This window comes from Dermacentor variabilis, chromosome 2, assembly GCF_050947875.1.
Source record: "Dermacentor variabilis isolate Ectoservices chromosome 2, ASM5094787v1, whole genome shotgun sequence".
NCBI lineage: Eukaryota > Metazoa > Arthropoda > Arachnida > Ixodida > Ixodidae > Dermacentor > Dermacentor variabilis.
Genome location: NC_134569.1, coordinates 66,514,857 through 66,538,428, shown reverse-complemented (window position 1 = coordinate 66,538,428; position 23,572 = coordinate 66,514,857). Strand labels below are relative to the sequence as shown.

Genomic DNA, 23,572 nt, shown 5'->3' with positions numbered 1-23,572 from the left:
GGCAGTAAGGCTGAAAACTTTGGTTAGTTGGTTTTTGTTTATGCGACGTTCTACCAGCAGAAAAAAACAAAACAAAAGAAATCGAAGTGAAGAGATGACGAGACACATATGGGAGGACTTGAAGTGGTGGTTTGTTTTTCATGTTAAGGCCGAACTGGCTGATCGCACTTCTGGACTTGTGAATACTTTAATGTCACCATAAACAGAGGTTTGGTGCGCCAGAGAGGGAATAATGAAATGTAGTGATGTTGACACCATGCTAACATTCCCACATCGACTTTAACGATAACAAGAAGAAAAAAAATATACGAACGAGCAAGCAAGCTAACAAGCGACAGTGCACCCCCCCCCCCTCCTTCTCGTACGCGAAAGCTCACGCATGAGGCCCCTTCCCTCCCATTCTTTCGCCCCTCTTCGCAACTTGGTTGCCCGACAGCGCATTTCCACGCCTTCCCGCCTCCAAGTCCGAACTACCACGAAAACGGCTGAAAGAGCCAAAGAATGCCATTTGCTCTAATAATAATAATAATAATAATAATAATAATAATAATAATAATAATAATAATAATAATAATAATAATAATAATAATAAATACATATATGAACAAAGTGTGTGTCTTTATCTGGTAGACCTTCTAGGCTTCTCCTACGCAAAAAGTAATAAGGCATTTGTTTGTTCTGTTTGAAATATGCTCAGACATTGTGAAATCTGTAGTGTCACAATGATGACCTAAGCACTGTGGTCTTACTGCAAAATTCAAAATTCTGGTTGGTAGGCTTTCACCTTGTAACCACATGACGACTTGAAAAATGGACGAGAAAGGAGCACAACACAAGCACGACTGAAAATTGGCTGTCTTTGGTAATTCCTCTGACTCTAACCTCATTTACTTCGACAGCAATAGGTTCTCACGGTGGCCATCACTGCATTCGCAAGAGCAACTTTGCAATGTGCACAATGCCACCTTAGTCTGCTACAGCATTGCCTGTGGAGGCCTCTGCACAAATGCCGCTGCTATTAATTCTGTAAAATGTATGCTGGAAGGGCTTGTAAAATTTCTTGCCATTCAGAAAGAGATGGTGTACGCTTAGAAAGGTCAACATTCACAGCATTTGGTTTGTTTCAGTACTAGCCATGCAAATGTTTGTTGCCATGCTTGGGCTTTATTGGAAAAAAGCTTGCAGTGTCTTCTGCTGCATTAGTGTTCTTAAGATTCGCATTTTCTAATGGGCTCACTACTGGCCTTGTGGTAGTTTGTCTTGGCCATGCATATGTGAACATTGGGCACTAGTAAATAAATATACCAAGAAAAAATAAGAAAGAATGTGTTGGGCACATTCATAATAGTTTAATGAGAGAGGTGCAACACTGTGCCCCTCACGGTGGTAAAGCTTGCCTCTTGGCAAAAGTAACATGGCCTGTGTGTAATAGGGAGCCGGGTGGTCATGGTGAATGACTTTGTAATTGTGACTATTTTGTGGATTGATGTGAATCATTAAAATCTTGAGTTTCCATTTATGGTTCTTTCCACTGGGCTTGCAGTTTTGATGTGCATTCTTGAGGATGTTGTTGGTTGGAACGAAATGCTTTGTTCCCTGATGAACATTATTGTCCTTTTATTCTCTTCGGTGCTGGGAGCTACAACATTACTGCTGGAGATTGTCTTGGTTTGGACATCCGATGCAAAATTATTGCTTACTATATATTTTTAGACAGACACACCTGGCTGTGTCTGAACAGATATATGAATTCATGTATAGGAAATTGACATATGCTCTGCCTGGTTGTGTTCACGGGAAATGGCACCACGTAAGTGGTGCCATTTCTTATTAGCACATATCAATGTATAGAGTGACTGAGTATCAAAGGTGGGCAGTATGCCTTTACTGTTTGTGCAAAGCAGCTATATTCAGCTGCGTTTTTACATCTTGGGTGGCCAGAAAGCTTGAATTAGCTAAAATACCTACCTGTTTGTTTATTTACAAGTAAGAGGATTCAAAATGCATAGGGAACATAGTGGGTCAACCAGAATATTTACTTTAATTTGAATTACTCACGTATTGAACTATCATGAAGTAAATGTAAATAATAAAAAGTAAGATCCCCAGACTTGTCCAATGGTTTCATTAGGAAATCAACAAAGATAACTTGATAAAGGTGAGACAGACGACACAGAGTTCATATGTATAATTTTCAACTGTGCCTTCTGCATTTGCATCTTTTAATGCGATTAGCATTTCTTGGATACTTCAGGCCCTCTTCGGTCTGCCGGTACCTAGCTGCCTTTACAGCGCCCTTCAATTGTTGTGAGTGCACTCCACAGGTGCATGTTTTACTGATAAAAGCGAGGACGCCCGTTCTTCTTCCTGACAATAAATAAATGTTTCACAGCTGAAGTAGATGCCTGTGCAAGCACACTGTAGTTCACTTGAAGTTGGATGTCGTGAACAAAGTTCTCCAGTGTCATTTGGACAGAACTGGCTGTGGTTCAAAGGCCGTGTTTAGTGAAGCTTTCTTTATGGTATCCGAAGGTGTACGATCCATTCTCTGTGGTAGCACTGTGGTGCGTGCTTGTATTAATGCAGTTAACATTCTTAGCCTACTTCCCCAACACAGATTGTAAATAAAGGTTTCTTCAACAATACAGTTTGTAGCTACATAGCTTGAATGCTAATTGCATTAATGTTAACAATCATAGTGAGATGGATTCTGCTGGAATTTTATTTCAAGCTTTCTTAAGGGGCCCTGAAACACTTGTTGAACATGGTAAGAAAATGTTGCCAATCTGTTAATGATGCAATTAATGAGGTTAATTGCAGTGGATGCAGCATGGAATTTACAATCTCTCATTGAAAGCAGTGAAAAATCATTTCCTCTTTCCTTCGCATGTCATCACGCAGTGTCATTGCAAGCAGCTGGACCCACCAACAGCTATTGATGAATTTCATGATTGTGAGAATATTCTCAGTAATACAATAATTGCTCATTTCATTTAAATAAATTAAAAATATATATGTGTGTGATCTCAAAACAACAGAAAAAACATTTCGTTTTTGCACTGCTGGTCTACGCACAACGGTTGTACGCTGCTGCATCTGTTGCGTGTAGTCTCTGAGATTAAAAGCTTAGCATAGATACCACGGCGGGGCCGAGGGGTCCTGTTACTAGCCATTCTGCCAGGAGCTGAGGCATTCAACCTTTGGACAAGGCCAGTGGGGCATTGTTCCCTTGCCATGCCCCTGTGTAGCTTCGAGCAAGCTAGTAGAAATGAAAGTCGTTCGTCAAGCCGATAACTACGTCTAATTCGTTTGTGCTTCACTGATTCGAAAAATTTTTGTGGCAGGAGATTATTGAGGCAACATAATTTAACAGTGATGTCATTCTATGATCAGCTAGAAAAGTGTTTCAGGGCACCTTTAACTCCCTTACAAACAATATCCACATGGTTGCACTGACTGTTGGAGGGCATGCTTGACAATATGCCAAACACGGAAAGTTTATTTATTTGGTTGCAGCATCATGCATCGCGGATGTTTCCTTTGAAATGTGTGGCTCACAGCATAAAAATAATTCAAAGGCCTAAGTAACCTTTTATTCTAGACATTTTCTTGTACATTGTCTTGCACATGCCATAATTCTTCAGTTATGGGCTCTTTCGTCTCAAACAGCAAATTGCCTGTTTTTACAGTGTTGCAGTCCTCAATAAGAGCACTAAGCTGCTGTCATGAGCAAATGCTATCGTAGTATTCCATGCTTCGGAAGGCTTAATGGTGTATAGATGACTCTGAGGCAGAACCGCCATTTTGCGATGTAAGTGTGAATGTTTTCTAGATGTTCTGCCCAATCCAGATTGCGTTTTACCAGCATCACGAGTTGGTTGGACAAGAGGATTGTGCAAAACATTCAGAAGAGTATTTGCATTTCAACCTGGGATTGCAGCCCCAACAAAACAAATATGAAATAATTTTCGAGTGCTAAGAATGAATTAGTAATAATTTTTGCCATACATACAAGCACAGAGCAATTAAAATTTTTAACATTTCATATTCCTTCCATATGCAGGCTGGAGCCCATGGTAGAGCTGATAAAGAAAGATCGTACGACAGTGGTGTGCCCCATCATTGATGTAATTGATGACAAGACACTTCAGTACATGGGTACCAGCTCAGACTTCTATCAGATTGGTGGCTTCAACTGGAAGGGCGAGTTCATCTGGATAAACACGCCTGAGGCCTGGAGGAAGGCACGCAAGAGCAAAGCAGACCCCATGCGTTCGCCCACCATGGCTGGTGGCCTGTTTGCCATTGACCGCAAGTACTTCTGGGAGAGCGGCTCTTACGACAGTGAGATGGAAGGCTGGGGAGGCGAGAACTTGGAGATGTCATTCCGTGTGAGTTGAAAGAGCTTAACAATGAAATTTGCAAGAATTCACTAACTGAAATCTTGGGAACCTTAAAGGGCCCCTTACCAGGCCACACAGGAGACTTTGGTTACACGCTAGAAGTTGTTGCATGTCCTCTACGGAGCGTTGTGCAGCATAAAATTTTTGGATCGGCTGAATAATGGCTGAGGTTCGTGTGGTGCATACGTCATGTGCCCCGCTTTCACTTTTTGTTTCACGTCACTTTTCTGCGGCGCAGTGCACTTCCACTGATGGCATCGCGCACGAGCTGTTGTGAGTGTCTCATTTTGTGCACTGTGCACGAGGACACCTGACAAGCGGTATAAGTCAGTGCTACATGAATAATGAGGCACACAAGTGGATCACAAAGCATGATCTTGCGCTGGAACATGGTAGAAAATGACATAGTTACGATGTCTGCATGTGTGACTGCAAGACGTGGGAAGAAGCACACTAAACGGAAGTACATCTCTCTTGCTGTGGTGTGAAGTAAAGCAAAAACACAGACATTCAGTTTGTGTGTTTTATTTTTTCTCTAAGCTTTAATTCATCTATTCGAGCAACATGTTACACAAATAACAGATGTTGCATTGAATAATTTTTGAAGTCATATGTCACCATGAGCGACGTCGCAGCACAAACATGTGTACGTAGGCACATTAGCAGGTGTAGGTCATCCTGTGGTGTGGAGCACGGTGGCTGCGAGGAGAAGGGAAAATGGCATTCGGTTTGAAATTTTAGACCTTTCCGGGGCACATAGTGATGTTATACTTTGCAGACACAATCGTTATCATGCATGTATGCTCTGCACTTGTCAGCTCAAAATTGCCAGTCGCGGTGAGGGGCCTTTTAAAGCATTATGGGGCATTCTTTCGAGTTCTATGAGCACTGGAGTTCAATGCATAAGCCCTTCTTCTCATCATTTTTATGCCTCTTCAGCAGGCATGCTGCCTCCTTCTCCACAATTATGTGCATAAGTAGGTGTTCTCACATTGGGCTGCACACCAAACAAGCATCACAACTCTTTTTTTGCTTGCTGTGAGTGGGAGGCATCACCTGCCATAAACTCTGTCTTGCCGCACTGTTATGGATTTCGACATTGTGTATTAAAGTCCAGTTCCACTTTGATCTTTAAAGGTGGGCCACACTGTATTAAAAAAGATACAAAGACTGAACTTAGCAAGTTTCAAGAACCTTCGATGAGCCAGAATGACCCAACTACGAAAAAATTATTTGAAATATGACGTCATGCTGACATACCAGCGCTGATATGTGGTTACGAAATTTAGAAACAATGGATCTTTGACCCTAATTTTCTCTTGAAATAATAAACTGCCTACTTTAAAATTAACGATAATTAATTTTTGAAAGTCTACTCTATCAGTCTATAAACTCATTTGATGGCTCTCTTTAGTGTCCCTCTAAAGGGGACACTAAAGCATTTTCAGGTAGTACAATGTTCTTCTGAAACTATTCGGCTCATCTGTCACGGGAAAGAATTGATTATTTTAATGGAAGAAATGAATTCCATACTTGCACATTTAAATGTTTGCACTCCAGTTGTTCTGTCCATGTCGCCAATTACACTGTACTTTGTCCCCATGTCACCAGTTTGAGCCATTTTCATGCAAGAAAAGCCATTAAACATTGCAAAGTTGAGTATTTGTCAATTTTCAGTGCAGAAAGATTGTCAGTATCAGCGCTGGTGAAAGTGCTGCCAAACATTGTTAAAAATCTATGAATCTATGTGGTGGGAAGCTGATACAGGATTCTCGAAGTGGTGTCACTACCGACTTCTTACATTCTTCCAAGCAGGTTGAGCCTCTGCCCATGCTAAGACTGGCCTCTTTGCAATTCCATAAACATAATCCACATACGTGGCTTGACTTTTCACACCATTAAGAAGTGTGAAAAGAAAAGTACATAAAATCACTGCGGTTGCATCAAGTATACATTGATCTAAATGCTTCCAGAACCCAAGAATGCTGCACTGTGTAATCTAGCTTTCTTAGACTCTAGTTTTGTAATGTACTCATCTGCAGAGTTCCAAAGGACTGCTTTGAGGAAATACCTTAGCACATATACTATTGTTGCACTCGAATGTGTTTATTTATTGGAAATGAACATTGTTTCCAGATCTGGATGTGCGGTGGCTCCTTGGTGATAGCTCCATGCTCTCACGTGGGACACATTTTCCGCGACTACCACCCTTACAAATTTCCAAGCAACAAGGACACGCACGGAATCAACACAGCCCGGCTTGCTGAAGTGTGGATGGACAACTACAAGTACTACTTCTACCAGAACCGTCCAGAGCTCAGGGTATGTAATATAGCAAATGATGCTATCGATTCAAATAAAAGGATGTTTTACCAACTATACTATGCTAAAAAAATCAACGGGCTTCTTAATGTAAGTCCGTGCCTAGAATTAAATGTTCTATACCTCGGAACCTCGGAAAGTTCTGGTGATTACAATTGTAAGCTGTTGTAATGTGATAAGCTTTGAAACTCTTTCCACACAAATATTTTTTTAATAAGCTAATGCAAGTTATAATCGCATGGCACATATATTGTCAAATTACATCCGATAATAATCTCCATAGTCAGTTAGTTGTTCCTGATTGTAAGTGACGTGTAGATCTCTAACCGGATGTGCTTGATTTCATCACATGCCTAGCCTTTTAAACACTGCATTATAAAGCAGTAATCAGAAAATTGAAACTGGGGTTTATAATTAGCATAGATATTCTAAATTAGCTGTCATAAAATATATAGCCACATTTATGATGAGTAAGCATATTCTTTTGCATGTTCCATTTCTGAAACATTGGCATATCCCATATACAAAATGCAAATGTTGCCTGGAACAACTTTCATTGACCGTAAAATGGTGATTGCTTATTCTTGTTAACTCAAGACTAGTGTTTAGCTACCTACAGGGCCTTTGAAGAGTATAATCATAGCAATGCTTGACAAAATTTGTTCTTTCATCGTGTTGTCTGTATGGCAGTGAGCACTTCACAAGCCATGGTAAGCTACAAAACATTTCTTGTGCAGCTGCGTTTTGCACTGCTGACACACATTGATCGTATTTTTCTTGCACTCTGCGCACCTTCCTTGTGTTGCTGAGATGATCTAGTGAACATCAGTCTTCCTATCCATGCTTCTGGGATGAATCCAAGGCCTAGGTCACATGGTCAGTCAGGTGCAGCAAGAACATGGCAACGTCCTATCAAGAAAGCTATGTGCATCATTTCACTTGTGAAGATCGCATTGAAGGAGCCATCTTCCGACGACAGCCATGTTCACACTATTGCTGAAAAGGTTCCACCTCCACTTTTTTCTTCAGTCTTGGTTAACAGCTGCCAATTAGATGGCTCACAACATTTATTCCCCCATGCCCTTGTAGTAATTTTTGATCAAATATGGTTGACGAATGTATATTTTTTGTTGGAGCATCGTGAGAAGCGTTTTGCAGTCGAGACAGGCTCATGGGCTGAGGTGGCTTGAGGAAACGGTGACTACCACTCTGCTGTTCCATCTGCATGTACAGACCATCCCGTCAAACATGTAGTGTGTGATGGGGCGCACTTCCCTCTTTTCCGACGTCTTTCGTGCTCTTCAGCGGGAAACCACCGGTTCTCATCTCACGTACAGTAGTACCCATCGCTCGTAATCCCTGGTCAGACAGGGAATCCAGCGAAATCATCCAGCCAAGTGTTGGCGCCGGTCTATACTATTTTTGCTACAGTCCAATGCCAATGTACCAAAAAGAAAAGAACATTAACATAACACTCTCAAAGCTGAAAAGTAGAGTGTATTTATTTCTTTATTTTTCTGTCAAGTAATATCACCAAGTATCTGCTGATATTTTAGTTCTGCTTTGCAATTATAATTTCCTGTGAATTAATGCAACAAACGTGTGGCAGTGATGGAAACCAAACTATGCCTGTTTGCAAACATTTATCCAAAGCTTCTAAATGGGATGATGATAAAAGTTAGAATTGCTGTTTTCCACAAGCACTAGTGAACATGTGAAAACAAAAATTACGAAATGCGGTATACTGAGAAAGGAAATATAAAAATCAGGTTTCCTATCTTCCACTTTTGTAAAATTGGCAAGTAAACGACTAAAACTCACACGCAATCTCTCAGAAAAATGAGGTGCCTATTTGTTGTTTAAAAGCTAATAGCAACGAAATTTTACTATGAATAAATTGCTACTAAATGAGGTTGGTGTACAGTCGATTTCCGTTAATTCGAGCCTGACTGTACCGACGAAACGAATCGAAATAAACAAGATGCAGAAAAAAGGCCATGACACACCGCTGATTAATTTGGCGGTATTTTCCCTATTCTAACACGCCTTCGAATCAAACGTGCGCCCACTGCTTGTGTCCAAACCAAAACAATGTAGAAAGGATATTAAAGCTGTTATAAAGAAATTAAAAATCTAATGTGTACCTGATATTTTAGCACGCACACTCACACGCACACGCACGCACGCACACACACACAAAAAGGCAAATGGTTATGTTTTGTACCGGTCTAAAGCAAGCTTTGCTGCATTACATGTGTTATGCGGGAAAGCACACGAATGCCGCGAAGGTGGTTTCGGTATTGTTCCTGACTGACTGAGTTGGCAGTTTCCGGCCCAATTTTCGTGAGGAAAAAATAATAAAAGGCGCATATTACAGTCGATGAAAATACCGAAATCAGACATTGGGAGCCATGGTTCTTGTTTGGAAACCTTCCTAAGACAGGCCGAAAACGGGCATTGTCGACAGAAGATGACGTGTGTTCAACGCATTCCCCTAAGTTCTGCTGAGACAGATGCTGGCACTGAAGGGGTCACTGTTCGGGTCACTATATAGGGGTCAGGCGCATGTATGCTGGCTGGTGAAGTTCAAACTATCCGGCGAAGGCCCATTTTAGGATCAAAATAACGAAAGTTTGGGTACATAGAAATGCATGGGCACCAGCCAAGACCTTCGGTCGGGATCGAATTGACTGGAGTCTAATTAATGGAAGTCTACTATATACGCTACTTAAACACTCTTGGAAAAGATGAAGGGCTGATAATTCTCTAATTTTCTTATTAGCAGCCTTTAAATAGCACCTAAGCAGATGAGACAGGTAGCTGGTGTTTGGCGGGTGTCAGAGAGTTTCTTACAATAATTACTAGAGGAAACTGTGTCGCTAGCATCTACGGAAACCACATGTGCTAAACATGTACTAACTGTCATTCCCATAAAGGCTGAACAATCGTAGCACCAGAGTTCCCTCAAGTAATTATTGTAGGAAACTTTTATGCAAGCAGGTATGATGCAAGTCCCAGCACATCACCTCAGATTTTTCAGCACACCTTGGGGGGAGCCATGGGCCGTGGCCACGGGTAACTAATCTCTGAGGTCATGCTGAGGAGCTGCGCATACTGAGTCATGCATCATCATGGCGTCACTCTGAGTCGTGCCTCATGAGTCATGTGCAATGCGAGTGGTAATGGCAACGTTACTTTTCTTTTTAGTTTCAGTATCAATATTGTCTACTGTTGCAAACCTTTTATGATGCAGCGACTCATATTTAAAGTGCAATGTTTTGGGTGGGAGCTGCTGTATATATGTGATATCTGTAACCATGCTTTTTACACAGCCCAATATATTATTGCAGTTTGAACTCAGTCGAACTTTAATGTGACTTCTTTGCCCATGTTGACTGTGCTACTTATATGAATTAAGGTCCTTCATGAAATTCATATTATTGATGGGAAAGATTGGAACTTGAAACAGATGTTGGCACTGAAATGCAAATGCACATTTATCACTAGAGGCACACTGTCCTTTTGTTCCATGTTATGAGAAAGAACTTGTTAGAAGTGGCATAAAGATTTCATGAACTAAGGTGGGTGACACACAGAATCAGCTGTGCATTCACTTGAGCTGCATTTGATCTTTCTAAAAGGCTGTTGCTAGTTATGTGCAATTCCCTCCCTCTTAAATAATGTTGACCAATTGATTAATTTCAGCAGAAGAGTACCCAAGAATGTGTTAAGAAATTCAATTTTGCTAATTCAAAATGGCATCTGTTACAGTTGATTGGTCTTTGTTGTATAGATGCTTTGCATGCTATATGTTATCGTTTGGCATTCTGCATGCATCATAATAGCCTAATGTATTCCCGACATACGTTTCAAGTAGTACTTCAGTTTCACGCATGGCAAATAGTAGACGATTGTCACCTTCTTTTCTAATGTCAGTACAATACATAAGCTTTGTTCTTGTTCTTATTTTTGCTGTCCATATCTTTTGCTGTATCAGTGTCATGTTTCTGACTGATGAACTGTGTCTGGAAGAGAAGCGCCTGTCAGGCTAATATAGCTTTTAGCATCTCCTTTGACTTTCAAACGTTGTCTGTTTACAGAATAGATCAGTAAGTGGAGTTGTTTTATTATATTATATTTTCATGGCTTTGTTGCTTGTTATTGTGTATAAGCTGTTTCAGTTATAATTATACCACACGTATGCGTTAATGGGCTTTCTAGTCTTCTTGCTGCATGAGTAACCTTAAGTTGTTCGTTTTATTGCAGAAAATATCATTTGGCGACATCTCAGAGCGCAAGGCACTGCGTAATAAACTGCAGTGTAAGTCTTTCAAGTGGTACCTGGACAATGTGTACCCCAACAAGTTTGTTCCCAGTGAGAAAGTGTTTGCCTTTGGAAATGTGAGTATTGATTCTTTATGTACATTTTTCACAATGTGAGGACTCAGTGAGGGATGCCAGCTTTTCTGTGTCCTAGTTCTTGCATGCTGTGAAAGAAGCAAGTACTGTAACTAAACACGTACTTTGCTACCTATCGCCTCTTATGCTTCTGCAGTTTATCATTAACAGGAAAATTTGGCAAAAGAGCAACAAGAGGCCGATATAGCCTTGCCTAGCATTGCATATTTATTTATAGGATAACTAAATGTCTGAATTAAATCGGATCAAATTATATTGCCAACTGTGTGTGAGTTCAATTCAGAAGGTGTGATGCGTAGGTAGAGCTAAAAACGTCTGAATATGTAATAGAAAAAAAAATAACATAACATTTTACATTTGCGGAAATTAATACTACAGGATTCGTCTGTGATTGCGCTTCTGTTTAAGAAAAACTTACATTGTTTAAGGACTAAATATAGAACAGCCATAGTTAGGTATCAATTTCTTTTACAGCATTTTCAACTTTGGTCCTAGATTTTTTATTTATAGAGGTTTTGTAATGCTGTGTAGTTAGGAGGGTGTTGTGTAAATGATAAGACCACAAAGAATAGCCATGCTACTGCTTCAAGGCAGCTGCAGCTTTGGCAGTTCGACCATCACTACACCAGCCTTCCAGTAACATGCTTGTGTGGGTGTTTCAAAAACACCTCTCATACAATATCTGTGGCGCATCACCTGAGCGTTACCTTGGCCACACTTTCTGCGAGACATGGTCATGGTGGGCCTCATTCTCACTTGGCGCCTGCATGTATGCAGCAAGTGTACAAGCAGTGCCTGCATGTTGAGGCAGCTTGTGCAGCAAGCTGCCCCTTCACGATCTCTGATAAATTGATAGATTTTTCTTTAGTATGCACTGAAATCTGAACATATGAGCATTTTTACAATCTTCCCCCCTTGGAATGTGGCTGCCACTGCCAGTAATTGAAGCAGCAACCTTGTGATCTGCAGTAGAAATCCATAGCCAGCACTGAGCCACCAGGGAAGGTCTCAAAACACTTTGTGCTTTCTTATAGGGTGTGAAGTGAACTGCCATAATAAAAGAGCCTCTCAAAGCTGTGTATTACTAAGCGTTTATATTTTAATTGGCCCACAGCCCTTTAAAGTGAAGTTTTCTTTGCCTCTTCCTTCGGCTTTTGCACTGCTGCTGCAGCAGTTGTCTTGCATGCCACAGCGTCGGGGGGTGGTTCAGAGCATGTATATATGTGGCAGGAGCTTGGCAGAAAGGACTGTTGATGCCAGAAACTTGTTTGGACCTTTCCATTGTATGGCATGTGCACAATGCTCTCTGGAGCTCCCTGGGTGTTGCCACATTAGCCTCTTGACAGCTGTAATTATCCATGGCCACCCTCAAAAGCATTGCAGAAACTGCAGCGTTCACATTTCTACTAACTTGCTGCAAGGGGGGGTGGGTGCAGAGTGTGTATATACACGGCAGAAGCTTGGCAGAGAGGAAAGTCAGTGCCAGGGACTAACTTGCTTGGACTTCCATCATGTGGCATGTGCACATGAGGTAACATTTAGCATCAACTCACCACTCTTGTATTGGACTAAACTCTGAAAAAATTACACATTCACCGTCAGCATCAACGCTAATTATCATCAATCAAAGCAAACAGTATAAAAGGCTTCGCTTATATCGATTCCCGCAGTGCATAGGATCCTCATATTTTAAGATGTCAACAATCCTGCGGGGCAAGATTTGTTTTGCAACTTTTGAAACAGTGCTTATGAACAAAAAAGAAAATAATTACTGATTTCCAGCAGTTTGTTTCAGTTTTCTTTTTTCCTTTAAGATTTGTTTGTGCTAAAGTTGACCACCATTTTACACTTATTATGCTTGTCTGTAATCTGGCAGCAGAATTGTAATCTACATTTAGTGGAGTTGTCGCAGCCATGTTTCTGTGTGAGCTGCCTCAGTTAATGCCGACATAGCACACATATGTCTTCTGCTGTCCATGTGACTCATGATGGACAGTTGGCATGAAGCCGAAAAAGAGTGTACCTGAAACATTGTGACTAGAGACCTTCTAGCTGTAGTTGAGCACTCATCTATGCTTCCACTCGTTAATTGTTCGGTGAATGTAAGATATATTCTTTGGAATGGTGTGTAACATTTATATTTCGTGCTTTTTGCCAGGCAAGAAATCCAAACACCGGCATGTGTCTGGATTCCATGAGTCACAACTATGACAACACGGAACCGCTCGGCATCTATCCTTGCCACAAGGATACAAACAGTGGCGGTAACCAGGTGGGTGCTCATACATGGTCATGGCGAGTTCTGCTATGAGTAGAAGCCTTATTATCATCTACTTCCTGTTGCCAAATGGTGGTTTTGGAATAATGTGACAGGATGGGCAAGGGGTAGCAGCAGTTTTTCCATCTTGTTCATTGGAGCCTAAGAATGAGGCTTAGATTTATAGTGAGTTTGAGCACTTCAAAGTCCGGTCAAAGGTTATCCGTAATTTGGCCATTATAAACTTCTGCTGGCCACACGGTCTTGGTAAGGGCCTTTAGTGTGAGCTCGCCATCTCTCCTGTCACGGCTATTCAGGTTCAGCTCAGCTCAGCTGCAGCTGTGGATGTGAAAACTGATGTCTGGCTTACTTGTGATTTTCACGAAAGAAGAGAGTGGTACGCAGTGATTCATTCTTCTGGTCTGACAGGCATGTCTGGTGCTGGTGCGCAGATTTTGTGAACAAGTGAATTTGTACAGAGTTTCAAAGCATGTACAGAGTTCAAAGCGGCATGAGCTGGGTTGGGAGTATTCTTGCGCTTCCATTGACTGACTTAATGTGGCCATTAGGTCCCTTCGGTTATAGCCTCAGCATCACCTTGACATCAACGTTGGTCTCGATTACCGTGGTGATGCATGATCAGAAGAGGGTACATGCTATGGAGAAAGGAAAAAAGATAGGAGGGAGCATTGTGCAATGCGATTGAAGCCAAGAGTGTCGTCCCAACACGTGATCAGAGATACAGGTATAATGTAAGCAGAGATATTAAGCACAGAAGCCGAGCGGCTGCCGGCCAAGTGCGCACCCCTAGAATGAAGAACCAACTACTGGGCACCAAACATCTCGGCAAGTCTCAATTCTTGCTCTGTGATCTCGACACAAGGGGTCACGTGTTGGGCCGACACTGAGCAATGCACTGAGCAAAGGGACTGGCGTCACGGAGCGTTCACTTGTCAAGGCTGGCTGCATGACCTAATGCCCTGTCCTATCTTTTTCCTTCTTCCATAGTAATGCCCATCTTCGTTGTCATGGTAACAATCACTGCGATGACGAGCATCCCCTATGTAGTATGGAAATTTATTGTTGTTTTCCATACTACAGATGGTTTACTTAATTTTAGGCTGTTTAATATGTCAATATTTGTTCCAGAATCCAATTGTGCACTCAGATTTTAATATTTGAGTTTTTTTAAATAATAAAATAAGGATATTCTTGAAGTGCGGTGGAAGACTGAGACAGGTGGTATCATATAAAATATTGTTTCCTTTGTAAACATTATGTGATATAGAAATATTTGACTTCGTAGTTACACACACTGGACTCATATTAAACTCTCTAAGGTAAAAACATTGCAACCCACCCTTTTGTTTTCTAAATGATAGTGTTCACGAGCACACTTTGTGACCTAATGCTTTTACCATGCATAACTTCTCGAATATTAACCCTTGATTTGATCAAGAGGCTTTTAATAATGGTGCAAAAGTGCCTTCTCAATTTTATTTAAATCTAGCCAATGTGTCGGAGAGGTATTTTCACGTAACTATGACCCCCGTTAACTTACATCAGGGTCCTTCTGTAAGGACTGTGCCTACATATAAGGTACTGCTTCGATTTTAATAATAGCTTTCACTACATCTGAATAAAGAACTAGCAGTAGGATTGTTATATATTAATGTGTTATTAAAAAAGTAAACGCAGCATCCCCACCTCGCTTCTCTAACCCAAGGTTTCAATACAAGGGCTTGTAAGTCTATGTACCTATATTAACTAATTGAGCCACTTGACTGACAATTTTTTTCACCAGGTCTGACAGCATTATACTTCTTTCATGCCTATCATAATTGCTTTTTTTTTGTGTGTTATTGTATTCTCTTTATATTTCTTGCTTAGACAAATGAATCTGTGAATGAACAGACTTGAGAATGAGTAAAGCATAGGCATTATTTCTTTGGTCATTTCACGTGCAGCTGGTGTCATACACGTGGAAACATGAGATCCGCAAAGAAGACAGCTGTGCTGAGCTGTCCAGCCAGCCGGACAAAGCTGACAAGGCTGCCCGCAAGGTCATGATGGCCCCATGCGGTGAAGGCGCTGAGTCCGAGGAGCGGCAGCGTTGGGACCACACGCGTGGTGGCCCACTGAAACACCGGCAAACGGGGCTGTGCATCGAGGCGGCTGCCACAGAAATGGACGCTGTGCTCGCCAAGCCGTGCACTGGCGGCCACAACCAAGTCTGGTGGTTCCTGCACTATGCCCGCCCACAAGTGGACGTTCTGCACAAGGTCTAAGCACTCATGCACCCGTATTGTTCAAGCGCGTGTGCACATGCGGTCTGTGGACTTGTGTGCATCTCTGTCCATTCATTGATAACGTCCACACCTTCCCAGACTGGTTTTTCTTGGGGAGACTGAGTATTTCTGTGACAGTGACACTTAATTTGAAACAGCATTCATGTAAGTATAGTTGGCGGTGACATTTGTTACGAGCTTAGACTTGTTGCTTGGGAGGAGTGTTTTTTGTATTTTGGGGGGTAAAGAGGTGCTGATGAGCACTTCCCAAAACATGGTGGCCATGCAAGCAACTTGTTTCAGTAATTGAAGTCATGTGCTGTTGTTCTGAATGACAACTTTTTTTCTTTCTCTTTTTTTCCTCGTATGTAACAGGCATTTGTTTTATGAACCTATATAGTCTTGGAGGACATCGAAAATGTGTGTCCTTTTGCTTTCTAAGCAGGTAACGTATAGATGGTAGTGTGTTCCAAGTGTTTTGCTTGTTGAGTGAAAGGAGTTCATCTATATTACTGTGATGTGCTGTTCATGTCCTAAGGGCATGGATAGCTGCAACAATGAAGTTTGTTGCTGCTTTAACGTGGGAAGCAATTCAGATTTTGTGTCAAGTTTGTACTTTGTTTTTCTCTTTGCTGTTGGAGTTATTATTCATAATCATCAAGACTCACTGGTGCCTGCATCAGTAGAAAATACTATTATGGGAGCTCTTAATTCTCATTCTCAGCAAAGTAAATTCTCATTCTTGATGTTTTACAACAATGGCTACATGAATTAAGGCAGCGCTTTTGTTGGTGACAATAATTGAATGCTGTTGGTCTACAGCGTCCAGCCGTTCCTATGCACTATACATATATTCAAGTGACTGGATCAATGCCTACAAAGCTAAAGTGTTTGTTACTGTGTACTTCCTTGGCCAGGCTTGGCCTTGTGAAAGTTTTCAGGCTGTGCTTGTTAAATGAGGCAGAGAAGGTTGTTACCATCGTTGTGCTGCACGTACTAACATGAAATTTCTGTCTTCCGTGGAATAGCTCTTTGTGCGTGCATGCATATGCCTGCAGTCTGCTGTTGTCTTGCTCGATGTTCTGCCAAGAATTGTTCACTTTCTTTACACTGTGGATGCTTGGGAGAATTGCAAATGTGTGTTCCTTGCATGTAGGGATTGCCTGCAGAGTACTGGAGAAACTAGTTGATTAAGTTTGGAAAACCAATAACCTGGGTCCAAATTAACCCTTATGAGATGTAGAGAGGGGCTTATTGGTAATTCACAACTACTTCTGTGCAGAACGAATGACTCATAGATGAGGAATAAAACCAAACGGCACAAGCACCAACTTTGTTACCATTTGGTGTCGATGAGTTCTGTTCTATTCTTATCCTTACATAGCCTGCCGTGCAGAAGATTGGCTGAGTCAAAGTAATCACTGCTGGATTTGTTCCAACTTATTTCAGACTATGGCCGTGTACATTATAGCAATTCATAAATGCCGGAATGTTTGCTTGAATGATGCAACCACTAGTGCACTTTTCACCCCATCTTGCGCTGTGGTGCTGTAAATACTAGATGCTTCTGGTTTGGATAGATTGACATGAGACGCGAGGCACATAAGAGCTCATTACATGAATGAAAGCCTGTGTCTGCCCTGTGCGTGAGAGTTAAGTGACAAAGCTCATGAGAAAGGCTCACTATATTTATGAATGTCTATATACAAAAGCCCAAGAAGGTTGCAAACATGGAATGATGGGCAGTGTATACAGAATGTACACGCATCCTTCTGCTTGGTTATTTGAGATCATGACTTGCAAAGCAAAAGCAACGCTAATTCGTAGCTTTGATGCTGCAAAACAAAGTGCCTCATTGCAGCGAAAGGAGCATGCCATCTCTTGAAAGCAGTCCTAAGTTGTTTGAATTGAAATAGCATGCTATACTTGTGCTTAGCACTGAGTCATTAGTTTAGGACTTCAGATTTACGTTACTTGTTGCCTTGCACTATGGCAACTGCTGGTTTGAACAGTTGAGGAGGGCATCAGATCGATTGTGGACTTGGGAATGATGGCACATTGAAGAAGCACCAAGTGCACCTAGGTTGTGTTAGCCTAATGAATCTTATTTCGGTGCACTGTTCAGGGTTGCGAAGGTTGTTCCCTCAAAGAACGCTTTATATTCATTTGCTTCAGCTTGTTCATTGTGTGGGAATGTTGTAACACTGGTGAAAATTCTAACTTTTTTTTTTGCCAGCAGGTGTATGCTAATGCTGTGTCCAGTGGTGGCAGCATCCTCTAGGAGGTGTCGTAACGTGCTGGTAGGAAAAAAAAAACATGGGGCATTTAATTTTGTACAAAGGTGGAACACTTTTGCTTAACAGAAAGTCATTACTGTTACTGACTTCTTTCTCTTATTTATAGATCTGTTATTCATTAAGAAGTGTGCCAGCTGCTCTTCTTACATAATGTATTTAAAGAATAGTAGTGAAAACATTCTAAACATGTTTGTTGTTGTACCAAGATGTGTTGAACCTCTTACTGAAGCGTTAAATCTATATACTGTTTGTAAAAATAGACTGTCCTGTCTTTGCATTCTTACTGATTCCATTTTATGCCTTTAGAAATTTTTGTATTATATTTCTGCATTACGGCTGCTTGAAATTGTGGTCATGATACGTCCGTATTCATGCTTTTTTTTTGCAGGCATGCTTGCACACAAGTAATGAACGTGAACAAATTGGCAGTATTTGGTGTCTTAAAAACTTCTGTTATTTTCCGCTGCAGTGGTGCATTACAAAACTATTGATGGTCCTCCTCGGCACCTTTTTTTTTTAAAAATCTGACTCACAGAAGAGATGTGGAAGGATCCCTTGGTTGTAACTATTGAACTGGGGATTACAACTTTATGAAATAGTCTGCCTTCATCAAAAGTAACTGCTTATCAAAAACTCCTGTTTAGTGCCTTGAGAATAAAACAAATAGCAATGCACTATGAGATTAGTTTAGCCTGTCAACATGAACAAGGTTCCAGAATATGCAGTCATAACATTTTCTCAACTATAATGAAATCAAAACATGAAAATCATATTTAACAGGAACCATTCCCATATTGTACTGTGTTTTGCCAGACAGATGATTTAATTCATTAGTCAAAAATATATAAACCAGATTTTGATAATTTTTCACTGTTTCCACAATAGTATGCTCCAGCACTCGTACACTATGCTTACTATACACTATACTAATTCCTGAAAATTTGGCATAATTTTTTGGGTGCTTACTTCAGTTGTATTTTTTGTAATAACTTTTTGCATCTGGCTTTAATTTAATAATTTTTTGCATCTACCAGTTACCAGCTTACCAGGTGAATGTGTGGTTCATTGTATTGACTCATGTATTGTTCATTGTAATATGTATTGACACTGAAATGTGCTGAAGGACTGCAGATCCAAGTCTTCAGCACTGTTGTTGTGTGTATTGGTTGCAGTTAACTAAGTTTTTGATAAGCAGTCTAGCAGGGACACAATGCTATACAGCAGTATGACTATGCAGAAATGAAGAGCGGTAGTAGTGTGCTAGATAATTGACCTTAAATAGAACGAGACTATTTGTATCATTATGTGAGCACAGAGCTGCAACAAATACCACGGAAAATGATAACTAGGTAGATACCACCCTACGTTACCATCAGTGATTTTTCCCAGTTTATCCACCACTTGTACCCCCCCTCCCCCCCCCTTTGCCGTGCCCTGCTTCCCATTTCCATTGCAGCAAGAGCCGAAATGGAGGCAAATAATAAAAAAAAGTAAAAATCGCTTGGGTGACAGGGGTGACAGGGCTGACGCATGACATTGACCTCGTCAAGGTCCCTGCTTCGGGGTTTATGTTGGCTCACACCTGCATGCCATTTACTGTCTTGGCTCTTGGGGTAAATTTGCTTTTACATATTCTTTTGGGTTACAATTGAACTCCAGAAAGAAAATTCGTATTCTTTGTTCAGTTTAAACTAAAGATGCTCAACCCTTGCTATACTTTGCATGTATTTACTCTTTTGCAATGTCCATGTATCAGTTGCACATCTTCATCCTTCCTTTTTCCTCCTTTTTTTCTATTTTGGCGCACTAGTGCTAATTCCATTTTTGCATTCCATAAGGTATCCTTGCATTGTTGCATTATGGTTCTGTTGGCAGGGACAATACCTGCTCCATAAGTAGTGTGTGTATTTTATACAGGCCACTGTGTGTACAGTTATGAAAACTTCCATCACACCTCCAAGAAGATCTGTTTAGTTTACTGTAGCATGCACTCTAGTGCTTCAGGAAGCAGTATCTGACAGCATAAGTTTAATTTCTAGAGGCATTCTGTATTGGGGTTATAACTACAGTTGGGTACAACTTCAGAAGACAGCGGCGTTTGCCCATCAAAGGCAGATGCACACGAGCCTTCATCAATGGCTGCGCATCTAGATTGATGTCATGAGCTGGACAGCTGGTGACCCTGCTGACAAAGAACATAGCAGCCCGTGCTTCGAACTGGGCTGAGTCGCGTCAGCGGGACTATTTCTTCAGTTGCTGAGACACTTCAGTCAACTGAGCGGGGCCTCTCCTGCCTTCTTAAGTTGTATCCAACTATAGAACTGTGTCGGCTATGCATATTTAATTATACTTCCACTATGCAAAAGCAGCAGTTCTTAAGGCAAGTTGAATAAGGCATTTGGGTAAATCTTCACTGCTGTATTAGGATGGTTTTTGAACTTTGATTAGAGGCATGCAGTTGTATGCTGTTGCCTCAATGATGTGTGGCACACAACAATTCTATTTAAGTATTTAGTTTGTCAGTTGTGTTATCCAAATGGTAGGAATGCCATCCACAGCTGTGTGCACATGAACATGAAAAGAAACACTTTGACAGGAAGTCACTGGCTCACAAGAAAGTGTCATGCTGACTGCCTGGAACATGCTTTGTATGTAGGGCGTGGATTTGATGTTGTTATATTAGCCTATGGTAACATGGTTTGGTCACGAAGTCCTATTAAGTTGTATCAGGTGTGTAAATTCTATTGCTAGTATTAGGCACTCTGGCATTTTACTATCATTCATGACCTACACCTTAATTCCGGACCTGTGAAGATGGCATTAGGCAGGATTATAATGCACGAGCAACACTTTGTAGCAATCCTTGCTGGCAGTGCATATGTGAAAAGCTTTTGTAGGGTGTTCACTGCCATGTGCGCTGGTGGAAAAGTGTTGTAAAAAACTTTGCTTCCAACTCACCTAATTTGGATGCTAGACTTACTTCAATATAGCCTTGCAAAATTAGGAACTAAGATGAGATGAAAGCTTTACAAAAAATAATAAATGTGTGTAGCAAGAATGAAAAGGGTCTTATGGCATTGATATTTTTTCATTCACTCCTTAAGGAGTTCTTGCCATCTTGTGTGCTGCCGCACCTGATAAAGGTGCAAGCGTAATGAAATTGTAGCACACCCTAACATACTCTTGAAATTGTAGAAGTGTGAAAGCCGGGGCTACCGGTTGTTTCATGTGACATTGTAAAAATGTAGTGTCGCCCTGTTGCTTGTTTATGAACTGAGTGTTGCAGTCCACTATTTACATAAGCAGTTGCATCAGGTACAGTGTTGTGGCACATTAACCAAGGTATCTTATTTTAGCAGATTGCTTATGTCACAGTGATGCAGAATGAATGCAAACTGTGTATTCGTTAACAGAGATGACTGTGTGCATTTGCCACGTGCACTCAAGTTTCCTTGTGATAAATGCATGGTGAGGGCTGTCCATAATGTTGGCTACTCCAAAATATTTTCAGTAAGAGCTGTCTTTTTTTCTCTTTATTTTTCTGTTGTGGTACTGGAGTGCATGACTGCTGCAGCAGTTTGAAGATGCTGATGTCACAAAAGCATTATGCTTGGATATGTAGTTACCTGTGTTAATGCATGCTCACAGGCCCACCTTGTGCTTGTACCATTACTTTTGCTTGTGAAAAGACATTCCGAAAAATTGATTCAGAAGCATTCCTTTGAGGCCATCAGCTTACCATGTTGTAAAAATCAAAAACATCTTTGGGACAATGGACTGCCATGTGTGCTTATTGGTAATAGTTCCTGGGTTGAGAGCAAGTCGTATACTGAAAGTGGGCTGCTTAACAACATTCAACCAGGATTTCTAATAGGTATATTTAACAGGCATGAGCAGTTAATTACTGACTGCGGTAGTGATGTATGGCCCACGCAGTGTACAAGATTTTCTGTATACTTTGAGACACTCTACATTTTAAATTTGTGTCTGCCTTGGGTCTGTCAGGGTGTCAACAAATTGTGTAGCCTGACATCAATGTTACTCTGCTGAAATTGGCAATAAGGTATTCACTCTAACTACAATTTTAAGAACGGTCAGCAAAAGCACGTGAATAACGTTTGTAGAATAACGTTTGTAATATTTTTTAAATGTGTACCTGGTGGTAATGTACTTAATGCAGCTATCTGTTTTCATTTTGTGTGTCAGCGTAATAATATTTGGCTGTGAATGGCATAGCAACATATTACAGGAATAGTTGTTGCAATTACAAACCCATTCAATGTCCTTTCAGTCAAAGGCTTGGCATGCTTGATGTAAACAGAGGGCTGTGTCAACTTAAAGTGTTCACAGTAGAAGATGATATGTGGCCTCTTTCTCTTACATACTGAAGATTACATTTCAAATGAGCCAATTCAGATAGTTCTCCCTTTTGTGCCAAGGCTTGCTTGTACCAAATTCATGATAGCATGTTCTTTGTAACATGGTTCGACGTATATTAGTGCAGTATAACTGGGATCTACAAAATGGTTGGCTGTTAATAGCTCATAGTCTCAGGTATCCATATACTAACAGTGATATCACAAGCCAGATATCAGGGCAACCAATGCTAGCTGCCTAGTGTGGCTTGCTTTCTGTTAGTCTGCCACCTTTTCAATGGGGCACCTATAACCTGTGCCCTCTGGTGAAATGTTTCTTGCTTGTGGACATAAGCCCACTCTATCAACATGCCTCAACTTGGCTGTAGATCACTGTCCGCTTATTCTAGGCGTGCATTTCATCACTTATGCGATTTTGCATCTGGACTGATCGGGGGCCAGGCAGTGTGCTGTTCTGTTTTGTTTAAACTTTTTCCGTTTAGGCGAACCATGGCATGTCTGCCACTGTGTTCGTTCCTGCTGGAGGCTCCTATACAAAGTCGACGTTCCACTGCCTCATTGCTGCACATGCAACTCGCGTACAAAACATGCTGTGTGCAACTTGAATCTTAGGGATATGTTGTTTTACTGTAATTGTGGCTGTCACATCATGTGTATACATACAGAGAATGTGTACATAGACATCTATTTTGAAAGGAGTTGAGAATTAAATCTTTTTTGTCTTTTTCGTTGTTACGTGTGTCTCGAGTTGTCTCTTTCTAATGTACAGTGTTCTGATCGTGCACTTCCTCTTGTGCAACCAGCACAGTTTGCATGCAACCAAGCTGGTGGAACTGGTAGCTGTTGAGCTACATACCAGCAGCTTTCCACATGTTTGGCTGCTTGCGAAAGCCTCAAGTAACTCGTTCCAATGGCTCATACCTAAAGAATGCGGCGTCTAGTCGAGTGGTACAAGAAAAGAGAGAGAGAGAGAATCAACTTTGGTGCTGAGCCCTTAGTGACGGTTGGTGCGCACTGGCACCAGATGGGGTGGAACCTTCTTCTCAGGTCCCATATGCGTCCAGCAGTTCCTGGCCCCTAGCCGCCAGCGCGAGCTGGGTCAGTAGGTCGGGGCTGGACAACAAGGTCTCCCATCGCTCGGGGGGGTTGGGACTGGGGAGGGTTGGGGGTAGGGATGGTGGGGGGTTCTTGAGCTTAGTGCACTCTGCAA

At 41.3% G+C, this 23,572-nt stretch overlaps 1 protein-coding gene across 1 annotated transcript in view; it reads left to right on the top strand.

Moving 5' to 3' along the window:
* Window positions 1-23,097, top strand: part of LOC142572023 (polypeptide N-acetylgalactosaminyltransferase 1-like) — a 54,494-nt gene extending 31,397 nt beyond the window's left edge. The window contains exons 4-8 of the mRNA XM_075680818.1: window positions 4,064-4,391; window positions 6,540-6,725; window positions 10,992-11,126; window positions 13,303-13,416; window positions 15,369-23,097. Of these exons, the coding sequence (XP_075536933.1) occupies window positions 4,064-4,391; window positions 6,540-6,725; window positions 10,992-11,126; window positions 13,303-13,416; window positions 15,369-15,689 (1,084 nt within the window). The 3' untranslated portion in view covers window positions 15,690-23,097. The remainder of the gene's footprint in view (window positions 1-4,063; window positions 4,392-6,539; window positions 6,726-10,991; window positions 11,127-13,302; window positions 13,417-15,368) is intronic.
* Window positions 23,098-23,572: the final 475 nt, after the last annotated feature.